Here is a 21,268-nt window from a genome sequence, read left to right as displayed (position 1 = left end):
AGGCTTGCCACTGTGACAATTATCAACAGATTTTCTACTCTTAAAAGATGACTATGAATGATTTATGACAACAAAGCGCAAAACCATACCCAGCACACCAACACAACACATATTATTGACATCATCAACTGAAGCTTCTTAAGCAAGTAAAGCAAAATTCATGTGGGACCAGTATTGCATACCTTAGTACCTAAATATTTTATGTTTATTCATTTTAATGCTGCAACAGTCATTTGTAGGTTTTGAGGGTGCAGTGGAAGGGTTTCTCACTGTTATCCCCCTCCTTGCCACCAGCCTGGGCAGTGAGCAGTGCCTGGGAAACCTGCTCCCTTTTCTGGTCCCAGACTTACAAATTTACTCCTCTGCTGGCTGCAGAATAGCAACAGAGGTGAATGCCTTGTTCACACTATTTTTATTGTGGATCTGTCCCTTTACTCCAGCTGTTGAGGAAAAAGCTCATCCCTGTACTGTGAATAGAATGGAAAGGGGCTAAATATGTTGATTTTAATTTTGGCTTAGTTTAGCACACAGTATAGTATCAGACATCTTGTTGAAAATTTGTGTTTCTTGAAATGCAAATATTTCAGTATGAACAAAAATAAAGACAACTTGAATTTCAAACAGGTGACTGTCCTTATTCTCTGTGCTCTGGTGTAAGAACTGATCCTGCTTCAGCATGGAGGTGAAGAAAATAATTATCTTTCCTTCCTAGGCTTTCAGTAATGTGAGTGTTTTACTATTTAGCTGGAGGAAGAGGAAATTCTTTTAACCATAGTTATATGCCTTCACACCTTCAAATGTACTGAAGGAGAAGTTTGTCATAGACTGATACACTGCCTGAAATGTTTTATTGCATTTTTGCAAGTGTAAGCCTCTACAAAGGAAAATAAAAAGAAGGTAGTATGTTCAATTACATATTTCATTTTGTGAAGACTAATTTGTGGCAGAAAAGAAATAGAAGGGGAATATTTTAAGGTGTTTCACAGTTCAACTAGACAAAGCCTCTGTGTTTGTATTGTTAGGGCAACCCCCCTCTTTTTGCTGACAGTGGAAACTGCAATGCCCCTTCATGACAAAGTAGCCAATTCCTCACTATCTGAAAGCGGGTGTTGTTAACAGTTTAAAGGCTCCTTTGGTAACTTTGGCTTCTCAGTGCTGACAAAAAGATAACCGCATCAGCTGAGGCTTGCTTCATTACATACTAGCCCCATCTGTCCCAGGGTCCCTTTCCCCAAAACTAAAGATTTTGTTGGAAAGAACTGGAAATGGTTCCTCTGGTTATCCCAGTTGAAGCAGAAGGCTTCAAAGACTACAATTTGTACAGAAAATAAAGACCATGCAGCCAAGCAGATAGACTCGGTGCTTACTATTTGTCAAGAGGGCTCTGATGGACTTAGAGCGGAAAGAAACAAAAGATGGCAGCCAACTTTTATCACAAGGCTAGCTCTCCTGTTTTGTTATGTATTTTTATCTATTCATGTCTTATCTATGTTAATTATTTGTCTGGTTATCTCAGAGGCAGGCTTGCTTCAAAACAGCACTGCATCGAAAATATATAAAAGAGCCAATCCCTTGTTAAACATTAAGAGGCAACTTCCTTGTTTACAGAAAAGCTGATCAGGTATCTAGAACACCTTAATGCCTATGTAGTGACCTAGAGCACCGCAAAGAGTGGCTGCAGTCATTGCTAGCTAACAGAGGAGGAGGGTCTGATCCTACACTGGTAATCTCTTAATACTCTGGATAAGTGGAACTGACAATGATTCAGACAGGAAAATGTGGGACTCAGAGAATTTTGGGCCTCTTCTGAGTGGAACAGGGTTGCAGCTGGGACCTTATCCACCGGTTTCAGCAAGATTTCAGGGACAATCAATGTCATGATAACAAAGGGAAAAAATAGAGTTGAACATACCCATACACCTGCAGACGAGTAATTCAGTCTTCTGACTTTTGAGGGAAATATCACACAGGGCTCTTTTTCATACAGCCAAAATCCCTTCTGTCCCTGAAGAAGGGTATCCATGTCCATACTGCCTATCAAGAGATTCCCTTGCCCAGCCTGTCCTGCTATTTCTGTGTTTGCCAGCCTGAGCCAAAACCATGCCAGGAAGCGCCCTGACACCAAATCAGTACAGCTGATTATGGGTCAGCTCTGGAGCTTGCGTCTTGGCTGTATAATTTGCTATTAGGGGAGTAGCCATATGATGGCAGTCCATTGCTATGGTAACAGCCTTTGTAATTTTTCAGCCCTGTTTTAGGAAGATCAACACTTCCTTGGCAAAATTAAGTTTCAGTTTGTTTCTCAGCAATGTCAGTTGCGCTACCTGATATTAAAGGAGGAGTTCAAGCTTTTAGGTTTGGATCAGAGATTTTATATGTTTTGTCAGGGTGCTAATAAAGTATTTCAATTTCTGGTTGCTGGCTGATATCTGTCACTTTGTTAGCAGAGTCAGATACAAACATATGACTCAGTCAACACTTGAGTGTGTGATGTTGTTTAGAAAATGCTCCCTTGAAAGTATTTCTACAGAGTGCTTTTGGAAGCGGTTTCTTACATAAGGAGAGTAGCTTATACTTGGTGATTTCAGGTACCTCAATGGGCTTTTAATTGCATGGTTACATGGTGTGGAGGAGTGCTAGAAGGCCACAGGTCCTTTGTCTGTGTGATGATGACTTGATAACAACTGTAGCTTTCTTTTTATTTTTATACTTACTTTTCTGTTGAGAGCCAGGAGTCTTTCCCTTTTGCAAACTCTTCTCAGAAACTTTAGAGAGGAAAATAAATATTTTATAGTGAATTCTACAAAGAAATTATCATGAACTATGGACTATAAATTTATTAAGTGAACACCATATTTTTCACTATGTTAACCTTTGCAATGAAAGAGTTTTTAATGCAACTAGGCAGTTATTACCCTTTTTAAAGAATGAATATCACCTTATGGCTGATTTTTTACATTCAGTTGAATATGCTTCTTGTTAGATGAGGCTGATGAAAAGGCCCCAACCTGTGGAAAGGAGGGAGGGGATAAACCACAAAGATAAAGGAAGATATTTTGCTGCCTGGCCCTTGCTCTTCCCAGGCATGTTGTGCTTTTGCTCTCCTCTGTCACCTTCATCTCAGCACCTGAGCACTGCTCTGTCCTTTCCCAGGGCAGAGGCAGATGCACAAGATATGGAGACATCTCTTGCTGCCTGCACCCTTCCCTCTGATAAGCACCCTTCTGATCCTGTCCTTGCTGGATGCCTGCAGGTCTTATTTGAAAGTTATCCATAATTCAGTTTACATGATACATCTGGCAATCCCAGATGCTGTCATAGTAAGCTTCTCTTTTACTCCAGATACACTGCTTAAGTGTATTGCTCTTGTAAATAGGCAGTATGGTGTCATTAAATGTACATAGGCTAAATCTCATAAATAAATCTAATAGCGAAAAAGGTTTCTTCTCTGCATTTTTATACTCTGCTGGGTACTGAGGATGTGGAGCTGTGACAGCACCTCTTTCTCAGTCTCAGCTGGGCAAGCTGTCCCTCTGGGCTGCAACCACAGAAGGAGCTGAGCAGCAGTCCTGTTGTTATCTGTATCAGTTGTGACAAAACCGCCCATTTTCTGTGGGATCGCTGTAACAGAGAAGAACAGAATTAACTTATTTAAAAGTTAAAATTCAGTCTCAAATCCCTCTAGGACTTCAATACTTCCCAAATTCCAGTGAGAATGCAAACTATCTTCTTGCTTTTCTTTGTTTACCGAACAGGTTGTGTATTTTAAAATTATCCCCTAGCATCCATTTAGAGTTTATGCCACAATCCATCGTGTCAGACTTTACTGTAAGAGTTCTGAAAATCACAGATGTACTGATTGACAAGTCAATAGCCATTTTTTTTTCGTTGGCTGGTAGCTATCTAAGACCTTTTCTTGACTAAATAATCCAATCTGTCTGAAATAAGGGGAATCACACATCCATGCTAATTAAAGCCTCTAAAACTGCACTTTTCTAAGTGAACTCTTCAAGATGCTGTCACTCAGTTGCTGAGGTGAGTGTCTCTGGTGCCAGTGTGTTCCGCAGCAGAGTGCTCTAGCATGGAGCACAGGAGGGTTCCCAAAACGGAGGAACCTCAGGGGATCTGAGAGAGCTGCCAGAAGCCTGCAGCTCGTGTGACAGTGGCTGACAGGACTTGGGGAGGGGAGCTAGGAGCAATGGCAGCCAAACCCCACCATGTATAAAAGAAGCCCTTAGGGAGCACCAGTGATCAGAAATGCTGCCAAAAGTGTGGGCAAACAGGGCATGGCATCTGGCAGTTCACCCAAAAGGGTGTGCAGAAAGGTGCTGAATCTCTGCCAGCTTGACCAGAGAGCAGCAATATCTACCCAGCAGAAAGCCCTGGCCTCTAAGCTCTGCATCCACCACAATGGACACAACTCTGGTGGGAACATGTTGCCACGCCGGTGCCAGCTACAACCTGTGCCTTGCTCTTACATTGGTGTTCCACAGCAGCAGTGACCAGACCTGTGGGACGTGTGCCCAGGTAAAGGAACTGCTCTTCTTAGTGACAGAGCTCAGGGAGGACGTGAGTAGGTTGAGGACTATCAGGGAGAGTGAAAGAGGCACAGGCTGCCTTCCCTGAGACAGGCCCAGCAGGCAGACAGGATGTATGATATGAAGGATTCCCTGTCCCCTCTCTGCCCAACTGGACACAGTGACTTAAGGGATTTGGGCAATGGTGATAAGTTACTGCTCAGTGCACTGGATGCATCCATCCTCTGGATGCCGTACCTGCCCAGGTGTTCCTGCATGAGGGGTGTGAGGCTCTGCAAGTGAAACACTGACAAGGATAATGGTTCATCTAGCATGGAGACATTGTTAAGGTTAAGTTGTCCTATGTCCTGTGTCCAAATTGCTTCCATAAAGTTAAAAAAGACAGGTCATTGTCATAGGACACTCCCTTCTGAAGGGAACAGAAGGCCCAATACACAGGCTGGACCCACTTCTTATGGACATCTGCTGCCTCCCTGGGGCCTGGGTTAAAGATGCAAAGAGAAAACTTCCTATGCTGGTACAGCCCTCAGATTACTATCCATTATCAGTTTTTCAGGTAGGCAGTGACAAAGTTACCATAAGAAGTCCAAGGGCAACCAAGAGAGACTTCATGGCCTTGGGAACACTGGTTAAGGGGTCAGGAGCACAAGAAGTGCTCTCCTCTGTCCTACCAGTTGCAGGGAATGAAGAGGGAAGAAACAGGCAGAGCCAGCAGATCAACACCTGGCTCCGAGCCTGGTGTCACCAGCAGAATCTGGGGTTCTTTGATCATGGGTTGGTCTATATAACACCAGGTCAGCTGGCAACAGATGGGGTTAAAAAAAGCCACCTTAAAAGGTGGTGGGATCAATAGCCCAACTGAAGTGCAAACAGCATGGGTAGCAAATCAGAGGAGCTGGAAGCCATTGTGCAGCATAAAAACTGCTATGAGTCTATGAAGTTCAGCATGTAGTCACTGATACTGTTCCCCAGGAAGACTTTGCCCTAATCTGTTCATGCATGGGTGTAAGTTAACAGCATTACATGTTGCCCTTCCTTGCTTCAAAGTTACTGTTTTGAGGAACCCAGAAAGGAATGTGCAGCCTGAAAGCAGATGTGCGGCTGTGCGTTAAGTGTGACTTGATGAACTTATCAAGATGCAGCTGAACAGCTAGCACAAACAGCCGGCAAACCCCACAAACCATAGTCTGACAGCCCAGCATCTATTTTTGTGTTGAAAGTAAACAGATGTCAGTGGTGAGGTTCTGGGCATAAAACGAGCTCTTGATGTTTTTGTCCACAATCTGTAGTAAAAGTAGGCCAGGCAGCATGACACCTGAATAATTTTGGTGGTGAAATAAATTACTGATAAAATTAAAAAAATCCTAGTCAGTACAGCTGCTCTGGAACTGACCCAACAAATACTGTGTGAACTGTAAAGTATTTTATTTTATTTTCTTCCATCTCTTTTCCCATGGCTGTGTTATGGGTCAAGACAAAACCTGGTGTCATTCGTCCGGTGATGGTGAAAGGAAAGAGTGTACAGCAAAAGGAGGAGCCCTATCAACCCAATCCTTTTAAAAAGTACCTTGAAGAAATCAGTGATCAAAATACTGAGCAGGTGAGTAACTCTCACTCCGAAGGATTCTGTAGCCTCATCTAGTTTTCTTAAAGATGATGGCATAATCTTAAATCCTTCTTTTGTCCTGGTCTCTTCTATTGTGAAGTTAAATGATTCCCTAATGGCCACTGGCTCCTGGAGGAGAGTCTCCAGGCTGGAGCTGGTCAGCTGGGCTTTCTAAAGGGTCATTTTTTAGAGTGATCTAAAAGCCTATATGCTGAGGAGAGGACCTTTTTATGATGTCTGTAGGAAACACTGTACAGAAGAAAGCAAAAATCCTGTGCTCCCTTGTCAAGCAGGTGTCTGGATCAGATCTACTGGAAAGTCCTTCATCCATTTGGGGTCCAGATCTGAATCCTCTCTAAGGAGAAATGAGGACAGCAAGGATTGGGCTAGGTTCATTCTTCCTATCACACATGATAGGCACTAAAATGTAGCCCATGGGCCAGCAAAAATGCTGTCTTCTCCCACAGACCTCTGCATAAAGCCACAGGGTCACTTTACAAAAACACATCTTGAAGTTTGCTGACCTGTATAAGGCATTGCCTCAGAGAAACCCCAGATAAATGGTTCTGTCAGCCTTTTTTTATTCATTTGCGTTTGTACATTTATGTGAATTAAACCTTAACTGCTGTACATAATCTGAATGTCCCTGTAAGAGCTCATTATTAACTTAACCAGCAGGTTTGGAATTTTCCATTTCCAGGGTAGTGAAATGAAGCCAATAGTCCTGTTGTCAGACACGAAGTGAATAAAATACCTTACCATTCAAATTTCTCTTCTATGCCTCTCACATTAGAGAGAGGCCTTAACAATGGCAGCCTTCTCTTCTCCATTTCAAAACTGATATTTTTTTTTTTTTTTTTTTAAGATATTCCTTTTGGTTCTTCCCATTTCTCACCATAGTTCTGACTTGCTTGATAGAAAAATCCTAGCATTTCTTAAGAGTACCGCAGCATTACAAAGAGAGGAAGATATATTTGTAGTATTAGTGGGTTCCAGCAACACATATGGGTAGCATCAGAAGCTTTCTCATTCTACAGATTTTTATAGAATGTAGAGTTTCCATAAAGTATAAGAAAATAATAATAAAAATGATGATTTGAAGTTTGTCTCTGAACTTCTGAGGCTGAGAGTGAATATTTGAGTTCCGAGACTCCACATGAGTTCATAGTGAGTTTTTCATGCTTTAACTTACTGAAAACCTTCTCATGCCAAGACACTGTCCTGCCATTCACCTGGGATGAAAGAGAAAGAGAGCTGCCCTGGAGCTGCTGCTAGACCACCTCAGTGGGGCCTCTGCAAAGGCAGGGGCAGCTCATGCCTTCCTTTCACCAGGGCTGGGCACTGATTCTGCTGGCTATAGTTTCACAGATGAAGGAAGGATGCAATCACCAAACTTGTATTTTTAGGCAAATACAAACCTGGGGTTATTGCCATAGTCTGAAGCTTTCTGACATGTGAAACTAATTGTAAAAATCAAGTATAAATTACTTATGGTCCATATTACTGAAGTTCTGAGGATGAAATAAGTCCAGGAATAAATGTTTTAGCGAAAGCCAAAGTTATTTTACATAAAAGCTATATATTAAAATGAGCTAAACATATTGTGCACTGAGTTCGATAGATGGAAAAGTTAATTTGACAATGAATATGTTAAGCTTGTGGTAAGAAATACTGCAGGTTGCTGTAAAATGCTTGTTACTTTGGAAGATATCCATAAAAAGTTCTGAAAAAAGAAGTACTTGGACGTATATACAGATGGATTCACTGGCTTAACAGAAACCTTTTTTTGTTTGTATGAGAAATGGCTAAATGATTCTAATGGTGGTCTAATACAACAATTAGTAGTATGATAATAGCCGGATCTGGGGAAAATGCTGAAGTGCTGATCATGACAGCATGTTTATGATTTCAGCTTTTGCCTCTCAGAGTGGGTTTATGGTGCTGACATAAGGCTCTTGTGAGTGGAGAAGATTTGGGTACCCACATGAGGATGTTCATAATCTTACAGCATCTGTGAAACTCTCCTCAGGGGTTTTAGTGCCTGTAGAAGAGCAACAGCCGTGCCTGTGGAACTGGGCTCGGTGCCCAGACAACAGCTTGAAAATTGCAGTGCTCATCTCTAACCATGGGGTTGTTAGCCTGTAAGGACACTCATTTTCCCTCTTCACCTGCTTTCAGTAGTTACCATTTTTGGCTGCACAGTGGCTCGCTTCCGAAGAGTGGGAGCTGTTCTCACTAATATTACCCCGAAGTCAGGTAACTTGACTACATCCATGGGATGTGAGGGCTGTGGATTGAAACCAGGAAGCTAGCAGTTAGGCTTTCTGCTTTCTGCGGAAGAGATAGTACTAGTGCACTTCTCCTCAAATAAGAGTATCTACTTTGGCTGAGGGCAAAACTGCTCATACTGTTACTGATTTTCCCTGGTTTTATTTGGAGATTTTTCCAGTCCTGAAGGGAAAAAAACATTTCTGTTCTCTCCCTGTCTCTGTGTTTTCCTTTCTTGCTAATAGCATTGTTAATAAAACTCTCACTATGTGATGTTGCTGCCCCTTTTTCACCCAGCCCTTCTTGAAACGACAGACGTTTTCAGCCTGCATTGTCAAGGATGGTACAGACTAGATGAGACTCCAGATGGTATCATCTTTATTCTCTCTTTTGACTTTTCTTAGCCCTCTTCAGTATTTTCTCTCTGTGCCAATCTTCCCAATGTGACACTGAGCACTGGTGACTATGTGAGTGACATTCAGCTTGAGACATAATGAAGCAGCCAGCCGTAACCGCTGACCTTCAGCTTCATGTCCCTATGTCGAGCACACATTTTTTTGCACAACAGAGAGTAGCTTGTTTGCTTTTCATTTCATTAAGAAATTCCGCTGTGTGGAAAAGGCCATTTCCCTGATAAAAAAAAATAGTAATTTTGCTTTAACAGGCAGCTGTTCTCGTACAGATAATCCGAAGTAGTGAATGGAGACAAAAAGAGATTTCTGAATTAATAAAGATCATCTGGAAAGGATGTCTCTCAGCTCACAGAAAGCTCTTTTTATTTATGTTCTGGGTACACTGTGAGTAGACTGACACTCATGTGCCAATAAAATTTATAAACAAGGGAAAAATCCCATTTTATTTTGGCTTTCTCTCATATTAGCTTTTTCCTGAGGACATATACAATTTGTAACACTGGCTGTTCAGTGGATATCACCCCCTTAAGCACTTTCTGCAGACACTGGTACAAACTGAGGTTCCAGTATGACAGTATTAAGCTTCCCACATTTTCAGATACCGTTACTGGAGATGGTAATTTCCTCATTATGAGAAAGATTTTTTTTCTCTTCTTTAGTACATTTCATTAATGCTTCAGAAATTTTGCAAGTATGCTCCAATTTGTTCAAAAAACAACCATAAAAGATACTAGAAGTATATGTAACTCATGTCCAGTGAAGATGTGACTGATGGTTTCATGAAGATTTTAATTGAACTAGGGAAATAGAATATTTTTTGGGAAATAATAGGGTATTTTATTACACATTAATATGAAGACAACTCAATCAATGTTAGAGAATTCATCTTGCAAGTATTTATTGACAAGAATGTACATAGGCTCCTTTGTCATTAAAAAAAGTAAGCCACTTTGGACAATGGAAGAGTGAGAGAAAAATGAACTAAGGAGATATTAGTTACAAGTGGCATGAAGCTATGAAGCCAGTTTGCCAAGGCTTATCATTAATAAATAAGTAGGGTTGATGCCTCTGAGGAGGTGCAAGAGGCAGGAGGCAAGGCCTGTGTGAAGTGACTGCCGTCTGGTCCCTTTCCAGCCTCTTGCTGCTGCTGGGCTCTGATTCACTAGTTTGCTCACTCTGACTCTTTCGGCAGGCAATACATCAGCTTTTGCTGGAACTCATCACAGCTCTTGTCACAAATTTTCTGGGTATTTAGCTCAAAGACACAGCGTGCAAAGGAGTTTCTTGTCTATATTCAGCCTGCCAAGTGGGTTCATTGTGTCAGTGGCCTAGACAAAACACGAGCATGAGATTTGTGCCAAAACCTGTGTATGCTTCCTTCACTCTATCTCACATTTTTAAAAAAACATTTTTTTTTTTTAAAAAAAGATTTTATTCTTTAGGTTTCAAACCCCATATATGTATTGTTTGGGGTTTTTTTAACCAGAAACACTAATAATTGTTGAGAACTTGCAGTAGTGAAATATACTGTGCATGCACCTTCACTGGTTTAACTCTTAAATGGATGAAAAGTCTTGTTAAAAAGCCTGAAGTGATCCTGCTAGTGCATAGATAAGGCAGACTTTCTTTTGTACTCTCAAGCACTTTGATTTTGTTTTCAATTTTTCAAGTTTTCAGACTGATTTTGTTTCCAAGCTACCCTCCCAGAAAATGTCCCAAAACATGGTTATGCATGAGATGCACTGGTCATCAGCCAAAGTGTAGCTGGTTTAATGGGTCATCTACAACAGTTTTTTTTTTTTCATGTGTGCTTTCATGCCAATGAAAGTGTTTAGTGTAGAACAGTTGTATTAGCATGAAGGTAGAGTGTCTTTCCTAGTTAATTATCAAGCCCTGTGAAATGTAAAAAGGGTGCAAGGCAAGCACTTTGCTTTCTGTTCAAAGCTTTTTTCTTTCATTCATTAATCTTTTTTTGGTTTACTTTTCTTTTTTCGTAGGAGACCGCGCTCCTACACCCTCTGTATCCAACTAAACTGATCCCTCCAACTAAGTCCCCTATGTGTTTTCTATCTGTCTCCCTTGCTGACTGTCTAAACTTTGGACCTTTCAGCCACTTGTCTTTCATCATGTGTGTTGTTCAAGAGAATCCTTATCGCCCTTACAGTCACAACTCTTTGTACAATAAGGTGAGCGTCAAATGTGGTGTGATCCAAGAGCTTTGTCAGGCTTTTATCCTTTGAGTTCCAGGCAAAATTTAGGATCAGTCCTGGCAAGTGCTCTGGGAGATGCATCTCAGACAAGCCTGCGTCTTCAGCGTCCCTGGAGATATTGCTGCTTTTCCTTTCCTTGGCACAGCTTGTGTCAGGGCTTGCTTCCTCCAGGCATGCCAGGACAGGGCTACTCCTTATTCAAGCTATTTGTTCTTGAAAGGAGAAATAATCTAGTTCATCCCTCATGCTCTGATTACTTTTGACATTTACCCAAGCTAAAGTAGTGGGCTATTTCCTTTGTCTTGGGACTGAGGGAAAGGAGGCTAACTTGAGAGAAATACAAGCTTTTCCAGTGGCTTTATCTGTCTTCTTGACAAGCAGTTGTCTCTTACCCATACGTGGGGAACCACAGCTTTGCTGATATTGGTGTCTTCTTTGAAACAGCATGAAGTTAGACAAAAACCTCTGTAGTTCAAAGTGTGGGTGACAGGGCTGGCTAATGAGCTTTTCAAATTGAGTCAATTTTCAAATGAGTCTTTTCAAAATGCAGCTGGCGCAGGGTGTTTACAATATGTCAAGAGAGCTCCTGTCTGGTGTTAGAAAAGCATTGGTTGTGGAAGTATATAGAAGATGCTGTTTGGACCCCCCAGATGCATCCCTCCCATGTCCTCTTTTTGTAACAGGATCTGGAGGGAAATGCTCACACTTTGATTCCTGGAGGAATAACCTCATTATAAGATGTACAGTGTGCTTTATTTAGGATGCAAGAGGTTAAAACACCAGCATTAGGTGCTGTATCTTTAGGCTATGTCATGGTTTCCTCTTCAGGAGAAGCACAGGGTGAAATATAACTTACTAGTTTTAGGTAGATTGGGAGCTGAAACTGCTTTAGAGAGAAGTTATCACCTCTGCAGAGAATGTATGTTGGTCAGCCACTGGACTTTGAAGAAATGCCTGGAAAAACCTTCCCATGCCCATTGACTAGAAACATAATTTAGGTTAATAGGCAAAGTCAACAGTGTCTGAAGCTGGCCCCTCTGTCCTGTGAAGTATAAAATTTACCATTCTACCCACTTATTAAACTTATTAGACTAAAACTAAGACTCAAATCAACCTTCTGTCCTGTTTTTGAGTCATCCTGAACAAAAGAACCTTTTCACATCTAGACTGGGTTTTGTTTTCTTTCAACTTTTACTAAACCAGACTGACATATCTATTTAAGACAGCAAAGATTTCAACAAGTTTCCTGGTTCGTTACAGGACACTCACATGAACAAACAGTTGATATGACCATTGAAGCCAGCTTTTATGATGAAAATAGGTATTAGCTTTTGCTAATGAAAACTGCTAGAAACTCAGAAATCTGTACGGGAAGATGAATAAGTTCTCTTAAGATAGTAAGATAGTGTAATTTTTTGGTGTATCATGTCAGCTGTTTTCTCAAACAGGGATACCCTTGCTGAATAATTGCTCAAATAAGGAATTTTGAAGCTGCTCTGATTTTCCATAGCACTGTGTACTCAAAACTCTTCTCTTGAATGCAAAGGTCATAGGACAGCTGAACCTGTATATTTGCATTCCACCCATATGGTAATGATTACAAGGCCTCTTCGTCCACAATTTTTGATCTCCAGTGTTATGTAGGACAGTGTTAAATGGCTTGCACAAGTCCAGTTAGATGATGTCAATCACTCTTCCCTTATATATCAGTGCTGTAAATAACCCCATCATAGAAGGCCACTAAATATGTCATGCACAATTTGCCCCCTATGAAGCCATGCTGGCTGTCACCAATCATCCGCTATATGGTCCATATTCCTTAGCATAGTTTCTAGAAGGATCTGTTCCATAATCCTGTCAGGCACTGAGGTGAGACTGACTGGCCTGTAATTCCCTGAGTCTTCCTTTTTTCCCTTTTTTACAATGGAGGTAGGTGTGGCCCAATACCTTGGGAAACAGAATAACCAGATGTCAATACTGGGCTAATTTAATACAAGCAGAGGTTTATTTACACAAGAAGTAAATATTCACCACTTAAAATATATTTTTAATCTGTTTTGGTTTATAGTATTAACATTCTTTGGTAACCGAAGGATGATTAATTTAGACCTTATTCACATGATCAATATTTAATATTTGAATCAGTATATGTTGATAAAACCCCTAACAATATTTACCTCTTATTTCTGGCAATAGCCCTGTCTTGTGCATCACCCAATTATAGTCTGAGCTATTCATGTTTTTAAAAATAAATTATTTAATTTACTTTCATATATAATTGAAGTAACAGAAAACACAATATAGTAGACACAATATCAGGTGTTGAAATTTCAAACTGTTAGACCTGTTCCTTAAACAGCAGCCAGACATCATGGGAATTTCTTTCCATTCTCTACTAAACCTGGACTGTCACCTCTGTAAATTCCTGGTGTTCCTCCTCTTCAGTTCTCGTTCACTGGGATAAGGGATAATATGCAGTATGACTCACTTGTTGCCTCTCTAGCATCTAGTAAACACTTGGTAAGTGTTTACATGGTAAATCCATATATATTATATATATGCTACATTTTGAAGTATATGTTGTATTTTGCTTCATCTTCCACTAGAGGGCAAAACCCACTGCCATAAATTCTTAACAATCATTTAAAAATATGGTTTTAATATACCGTAGAGAATGGATACAATGTGCCAGTGAAAGGCATTGCTACCTTTTACCTGCACTTTCATTGAAAAAGCCTTCCCTTAGAAATGGGAAATGGGATATGGAAAAAAACCCCATAATGATCACCTGTGTCTTACATTAGAGATGTTAGATATGGTGAGCTCCTAAAACCAGAATAATTTCATTTGCTCTTTCAGTGTGTGAAAAAATAACAGCTGTCTCTATCTGAAATGCTTTATCAAAAGGACACTAAGGTCCAGGTTGTTCTTGTTTGAAGCTCCACGGAATGCCTGAACTGTCATAACTGATAAAATTACACAGATGAAGCTGAAAGATATACCTGGCAGGTTTTGTAGTTATAACTGTTCAGAGTGATGAAATCCATAAGCTGTGGCCCAAATAATTTCACAATGTGGTTTTAGCTTTGATGGGAGGAGGCAATGTGAACAAGGCTATTGTGTCTATCCTTCTGCTTGGAGAACAGGTAAGGCTCCTTTCTTCTGTGCACAGGCTCCTTCTGAAGTAATAATGTTGCCCATTCAACTGAACTGATTCTGTTTTCATTTGCCTTATTATATCTCTTGTCTTCTCCTTCCCTAGTCTGTCCCCAGACATCAGGTGCTGCTACTTTTGTTTACATTCCTTGGTCTTGAATAATTACATGAGTTGAACTTTTTATTATAAAAACTATACTTTTCCTTCTGTTTGGAATAAAAAAGCTCAGGAAAGTGGACACTAGTACAACTGTTGCAGCGATGGAGAGCTTGTGGTAACACTGAGCACTGTGGTTAATTCTAAAGAGTGCTTCTGCTGGGAATCCCTTCAGTTTTTAACAGAAGGCTCTGTAGGGCGGAAGAGTACAACTCTGCACCTGGAATACTATGTCCAGTTCTGGTCCCAGAAATTAAAAAACGGTGTGAACAGATTGAAGACCATCCAAAGGAGAGCCGCAAAGATGATCAAAGGGCTGTAGAATCTGCCCTATGAGGAAAGACTGAAGAAGTCAGATCTTTTCTTCCTGGAGAAGAGAAGGCTAAGGGGGGAACCTCATTACAGTATTCCTGTGCTTAAAGCATGACTACAAAGAAGATGGAGGCTTCCTCTTCACAGGGAGGCACTTGGAGAAGGCAAAGGACAATGGGTACATGTTGTACTGGGAGAGGTTTCCTCGTGTTGTATGAAGAATTTATTTACAGTGAGAACAATCAGTCACTGGAACAACCTCCCCAGGGATGTGGTGAAGTGCTCACCACTGGAGGTTTTCAAGATGTGTTTGGAAAGGGTGCTAGGTAACCTCACCTAGGCTCCCTTTCCCCAAAAAAGGTTGAAGTCTTCCAACCTGGGCTGTTCGGTGATTCTATGATTCATATGGGGTATGACTGAATTAAATACCTGCCAAGGCAGAGAGCATTAGATTTTGGGAAACCAGCTGTCATTTTGAAGGAGAAAGGAATGACCTGCCCAAGTGAGAGCCAGAGGATGAGCAGGTGTAGCTCCTTCACCTGGGGACTGCCTCCCAGTCCTTACTGACTTTCAAGCTGCCTCTTCTTTCTGTCTGCAAGGACTGTGAACACAATTCATGTACACCCCTGTAAAAATCTCTCTATCGGCTAATTCTTTAGCAGCATAGCCTTAAAAATGGATTGTCAGGAACTGGATTTTTGCAAGAGGTACAAGAATTTCTAAAAAATTACCATTTCTGTATCTGATCAGACATTATTTATAAGAGTAAAGGTCTAAGCTTGCACAGGGAAAGTTTTCTTTAATGTCCAAATTTGAACTCAAGCCAATTTATTTATTACTTTTTTTCCTGGACCTAAATGGATTTTTATTGAGATCACTAAATGTTGTTATGTCAGCCTTCCATAATCACTTGCAGATCTTCAGGCTTATAGTTAAGCAGAATACTTAAAAGGAATCTTTCTTATTTTTTAGATTAAATCAGTTGTGTTTACTTCATCATCCAAACTCCTACTCATTGGAGTTTGTGTTTGATTAATAGTAGCATAGTGGGGATTGACATTCTCTGAACATGGCAGCCTTTCAAGGTTGCCATGGAAAAGTACTTTTCTCCCTGACATCATCCCAGCTGCTTTTATTTCTAGAATAGAGTTTCTTTCTTTCGAATGTTGATATTTAAATGCTATTCTTGTGTAGGTGTATTGTGGTTGTTCAACCTTCTATTATCTGTGATCCTGAACAATTGCTTTAGCGTACAAAAAGAAATCAGAGGCAAACAAGTCATTTCATTAGCACTGTGCTACAAATTCAACCTCCTCGTTGGGAAAGTATTAATGCTTAATATTGTTGTGGCTCCTCTGTATATCCTCTGATGGCATTGCTTTGGCTCAGTGAACTATTTAAATCATATCATACTTAGATGACATTTCTATCACTTTGGGCTTGGTTTGATAATGCCTGCAGAAAACGCCTCTAGAGATCTTGCTCAGCTGCTCTAATAAGGAAGACATTTCTCCTAAAGAACTTTAGAAGGATCATAACCTGGTAATTGATTGCTTTCTTCAAAGCCATCATATTACCAAAAGAACATGAAGGTAGCTTAGGCTCAACAGGAGACACCGCAGCATGCACTTAACAGGAAAATGTCTTAAGTCTGGTACCGCCTGGAAAGAACTCTCCTACCCACTTCTCCAGAGAGAGCTTTTCCAAAGGAAAAGAAGGATTTGATTACCATTTCTCATTCCGTTTGGCCTGGGGAGTTCATAGAATCACAGAATCATAGAATAGTTAGAGCTGGAAAGGATCTTAAGATCATCTAGTTCCAATCCCCCTGCCATGGGCAGGGACACCTCACACTAAACCATGCCACCCAAAGCTCTGTCCAACCTGGCCTTGAACACCACCAGGGATGGAACATTCACAACCTCCCTGGGCAACCCATTCCAGTGCCTCACCACCCTCTCAGTAAAGAACGTCTTCCTTATATCCAATCTAAACTTCTCCTGTTTAAGTTTTAACCCGTTACCCCTTGTCCTACCACCACAGTCCCTAGTGAAGAGTCCCTCCCCAGCATCCTTGTAGGCCCCCTTCAGATACTGGAAGGCTGCTCTGAGGTCTCCACGCAGCCTTCTCTTCTCCAGGATGAACAGCCCCAACTTTCTCAGCCTATCTTCATACGGGAGGTGCTCCAGTCCCCTGATCATCCTCGTGGCCCTCCTCTGCACTTGTTCCAACAGCTCCGTGTCCTTTTTATGTTGAGGACACCAGAACTGCACACAATACTCCAAGTGAGGTCTCACGAGAACAGAGGGACAGGATCACCTCCTCTGACCTGCTGGTCATGCTCCTTTTGATGCAGCCCAGGATACGGTTGGCTTTCTGGGCTGCGAGCACACCCTGAAGCCAGCTCATGTTCATTTTCTCATCAAGCAACACCCCCAAGTCCTTCTCTGCAGGGCTGCTCTGAATCTCTTCTCTGCCCAACCTGTAGCTGTGCCTGGGATTGCTCTGACCCAGGTGTAGGACCTTGCACTTGGCATGGTTAAACTTCATCAGGTTGGCATCAGCCCACCTCACAAGCGTGTCGAGGTCCCTCTGGATGGCATCCCTTCCCTCCAGCGTATCAACTGAACTTGGTGTCATCGGCAAACTTGCTGGGGGCGCACTCAATCCCACTGTCCACGTCACCGACAAAGATGTTGAACAAGACCAGTTCCAGCACCGAAACCTGAGGGACACCACTCGTTATTGGTCTCCAGCCGGACACTGAGCCATTGACCACAGCTTTTTGTGTGTGGCCATCCAGGCAGTTCTTTATCCACCGAGTGTTCCATTCATCAAATTGATGTCTCTCCAATTTAGAGACAAGGATGTCGTGTGAGACAGTGTCGAACGCTTTTTTTTTTTTAGTTAGGCAATTTTAAGAGCCTTGCTGTCTTATTTCCACTAAGAGAAGCTGTTGATGGTATGACCCCTATATCTTTGGTGTACTTAATTTAGAAATCAATGAATTGTTTTTACAAAGAGTTGTTTTCACACAGAGTTGTTTTCTTGAGCATGGTAGGATCAGACCCAGCAGGCACTTTCATTAGAAATCAAAATGTGCTTTTCAGTGAACACTGTGCCCAGAAGTGTCCTGGTTTCTTTGGAATCTACTTAGAACCACTTCTGTTGTTTTCTGCCTTTTTATTTATGCAGCTTGTCTTAGCTGGAAAAGCTTAAACCAGTCTCAAGAACCAAAAAGTACTTTAAAATGTTTTGGTTTCATTCTTAGAAATCTCTATGTAATATAAAACTTGAATTCAGTCTTATCCATGGTTTCCTATGAAGATTAATTCTATTCTTCTGCTTAATGTATTTCAGGCAGACATTTTAAATGCGTAAACCAATATCAAATATAATAGAAATTCTGGCCCCAGCTAACAACTCCAAGATCGCTTTGTCTTAGCCTTCTGTGTTTTCAGGTTAATATGTGAGCACACATCTTAGGAGAACAACCAAAGGAAACACGACAGACCAAATACAACACTCCTGGTATCTGCTTCTAATGACTGTTTGTGAAGGGGATTCTATGACATGCCGATGGTGATGGGGGCAAGGTTGCCATAGGTTGGAGGATGCTTCTGATGTTGGGATCATGATCCATGACTGAATTTGAAGTGGATACAACTCCATTTCTAAGGGAATTTGAAAGCACGGAAAATGGGAATGTTAAGAAATAATCTCTATTAATAATTTGGCAAATGGGAACTGCAACCTAGAGACATGCCTTTGCCTGTAATACAGTAATAACAACAAAAGATAGAATTACAAAGAACAGAACACACTCAGAGGTAAAGATTGTTGGTTTTAACAACAAAAGCAGAAATATACCATTGAGTAAAAAATATAAAAAAGGTTTAGTGAGCATATAACCTCTGTGAGACACAGAAATAACAATTGTATGCTTTTTATTAAAGAGAGTGAGAAAAAAAGTCTCAAGGAAAAAAAAAATCATAGTTAATGGAAACTATCCCAAAACACACAGAGCTGCATAGAAATTCACATCTTAGATGTGACTGAACACATATGTTTCTAGACAATTTCCTGCTGGTTTTCAGATTGTAAAAACTCTTCTGAGGTATCAAGGAAAAGTAAACAGTGAGCTGACTTGGAAACTCTGCATTTTAAAGGACAAACTGTCACAATTAGAATTCAATTAACTGTTATGGCAGGTATTGATATAATGTGTACTCCGAAGTATGGCCTTAATTAACTCTTTTTCTAGTTATGTTAGAAAAATGTATGAAATATAATTAGTTCTTTGAAATTCCAAGTATGTACTTAGAGCTTTAATTAAAGAAGCCAGTATTTATGTATGTTACAAAGATGTTATGAAATTCAAGGCATTAGTGGTTGGGTTTTTTTTCTTTTTGGCTATGTGTTCTGAATTTTGATGAAGTGGTCATATATGATAATCTGTAAATTGCAGTAGTAGCTTTCTCCTTTTCTTAATTAAACAGTAGCTATATTTTTAGTAATTATATGATAGTAGAATACAATCTTAATACAAATTTTAATATAGGCAATGACGGTTATGCACATATACTCTAGAAAACTCAGTCAAAGTTTGTGGTTTGGATATACAGTAACTAAGGTCAAAGATTTCTGTTGCATGAAAAGCTTACTCAGAAAACAGGACTTATTCAGTTTTGCAGCTAATCTGGGAAGAAAATACGTGGGTGGAAGGTCAACTCTGAAAATTAAATCCATTTTATATCACACTCTCACCTGGAAAGCAGTTAAAGTTCTTTGGCTGTTATCAGTCAATGAGCAATGAGCCCCTTCCTGGGGCAGGGAAGTGTCGTCACTTTTGAGCAATGACTCAATTTCTGTGGAACCATAAATAGCTCACAGTCAGTATGCTGAGGGAAATTTCGAACACCTATACTGCTGGAAATTCTGAAATATTCTTTCCAATGCAGATAGGAATTTGAAAACATATAAATACTCCAGAAATCAATATGTATCATTTGGGTTATATGACTTAACTCAATGGAGATAGTTCTAATCCATATGATTAGAATATGTTTGTCTCTGCTGCCTTACCCTATAGGTGTGCAGGTTGTGGTTTTCTTCCCCCAGGTGTTTGTTACGGGCCTGGTACCCTTGCTGGCCACCAGCTCCTGTAATCACCTACAGTGAAATTAGCCCTGTGAGGAACTGCAGAGCTTGATTAGCCCACAGTAGAGAACAGAGGCTCTTATCATTATTGCCACAGAGTGAACTGATAGTGAAATACTTTTGAATGTTTTATGGAAGTAATGCAAAATGAAACATCTACATCAGAAAACACAATATGCCAGTTAGAGGTGGGATTTCTTAAAATTAAACACTTCATTTTAATTTTCTAAATGGCTAGTGGGAGTTTACAAGGGATCAAAATATTTTGCAGAAAGCTTCTTTTTTTCTGTTGCTAGTATTTTTTCATTGAAAAATCATTTTGGCAGAAAATCCCCACACAATTCCATTGATGGCTAGCCCAGCATGAGCTGTTCAACTTGGCTTAGAAAATGCAGCCCAAGGAAAAATTGAAGCACTGCTGTACTTGTGTGCATCTCCCTCTCTCCAACTCCACTTAAAGATAAGGAATCTCTACTGCAAAGCCCTGTAACTCCTCCAGCCTCTGGTATTCTCATACAAATCTTTCAGTCTCACCCCACTCTGGTGCCCTCCAGGCCTGTGTCCTGTGAAAACCTGTCCAGGAACCATGGCTGTGTGTGAGCTGTGTGTCTTGTGCACGTGCTTACCAATATCTGGGGAGAGGTTTGGAATCTTCAAGTTAAAAATGCACAAGTATGGTACTATATAATAATGATCTGCAAGTCTGTCAGGACATAGGTGGCTGAAGGGGTGTTATAAATCTTTATTGTGATCAGCATTTCTGCTTTACTTTTCCTTACAGAGAGGTGGAAATTGCAAAAAAAAAAAAAAAAAAAAAAAAAGGTATTTAACTGACTGAATCTTTAAAATGGATTTTATATCATGTAATTTCAGACAGACTGAATTGTCTTAATTATAAATTGTCTCTTCACATTATATATTTTCTCTCCCCTTTGTTGAAGGTAGTCTTTGCTGCTGTGGGTGTTTTACCATTTAGTAGTACCCTAGATTTCATGTTCTTGCTTTCAGAAAAAGTGGTTATCTATAAAATTGTTTTATAAAAAAAAGTTTGCTTGTTATATGTGTATAAACAAACTTTTTTAGTCATTTAGAAATTAGTAATTTTTCCTGTTGTGAAGAAATGACTCTGTGTTTCATACAAATCTATATTACCTATTTATTTTCAAAGTGGATTAACTTAGTGGTCTTAACAGGGTAGTTTGAAAGAATAGTGATACATGAATGTTCTCTGGTTACTATATTTGAAACATTTTTATTTTTTATGTACCTTATCTTTCACCAGTTCCACAGGGTTTTAAACCTGTGCCTCAGTTAGCAAAGATTGCAGAACCCTCTAGAGAGTCACTTAGATTTATGAAAAAGGTCTTACCTTGGGAACACCTCGGAAAGCTTTATATTATTCAGAGGCAGCTGTGATTCATAGCACAATAAAGATAAACTGACCTTTT

At 40.3% G+C, this 21,268-nt stretch overlaps 1 protein-coding gene across 1 annotated transcript in view; it reads left to right on the top strand.

Moving 5' to 3' along the window:
* MLIP (muscular LMNA interacting protein) overlaps positions 1 to 21,268 on the top strand; it is a gene marked incomplete at both ends in the record, with an annotated part of 110,942 nt that overhangs the window by 75,903 nt on the left and 13,771 nt on the right. The window contains 2 exons of the mRNA XM_080616055.1: positions 6,013 to 6,138; positions 10,823 to 11,011. Coding sequence (XP_080472181.1) covers positions 6,013 to 6,138; positions 10,823 to 11,011 — 315 coding nt within the window. The remainder of the gene's footprint in view (positions 1 to 6,012; positions 6,139 to 10,822; positions 11,012 to 21,268) is intronic.

Source organism: Psittacula echo, assembly GCF_963264785.1.
Source record: "Psittacula echo genome assembly, chromosome: 4".
Lineage (NCBI taxonomy): Eukaryota > Metazoa > Chordata > Aves > Psittaciformes > Psittacidae > Psittacula > Psittacula echo.
This window is presented reverse-complemented; position numbering and strand designations above follow the sequence as displayed.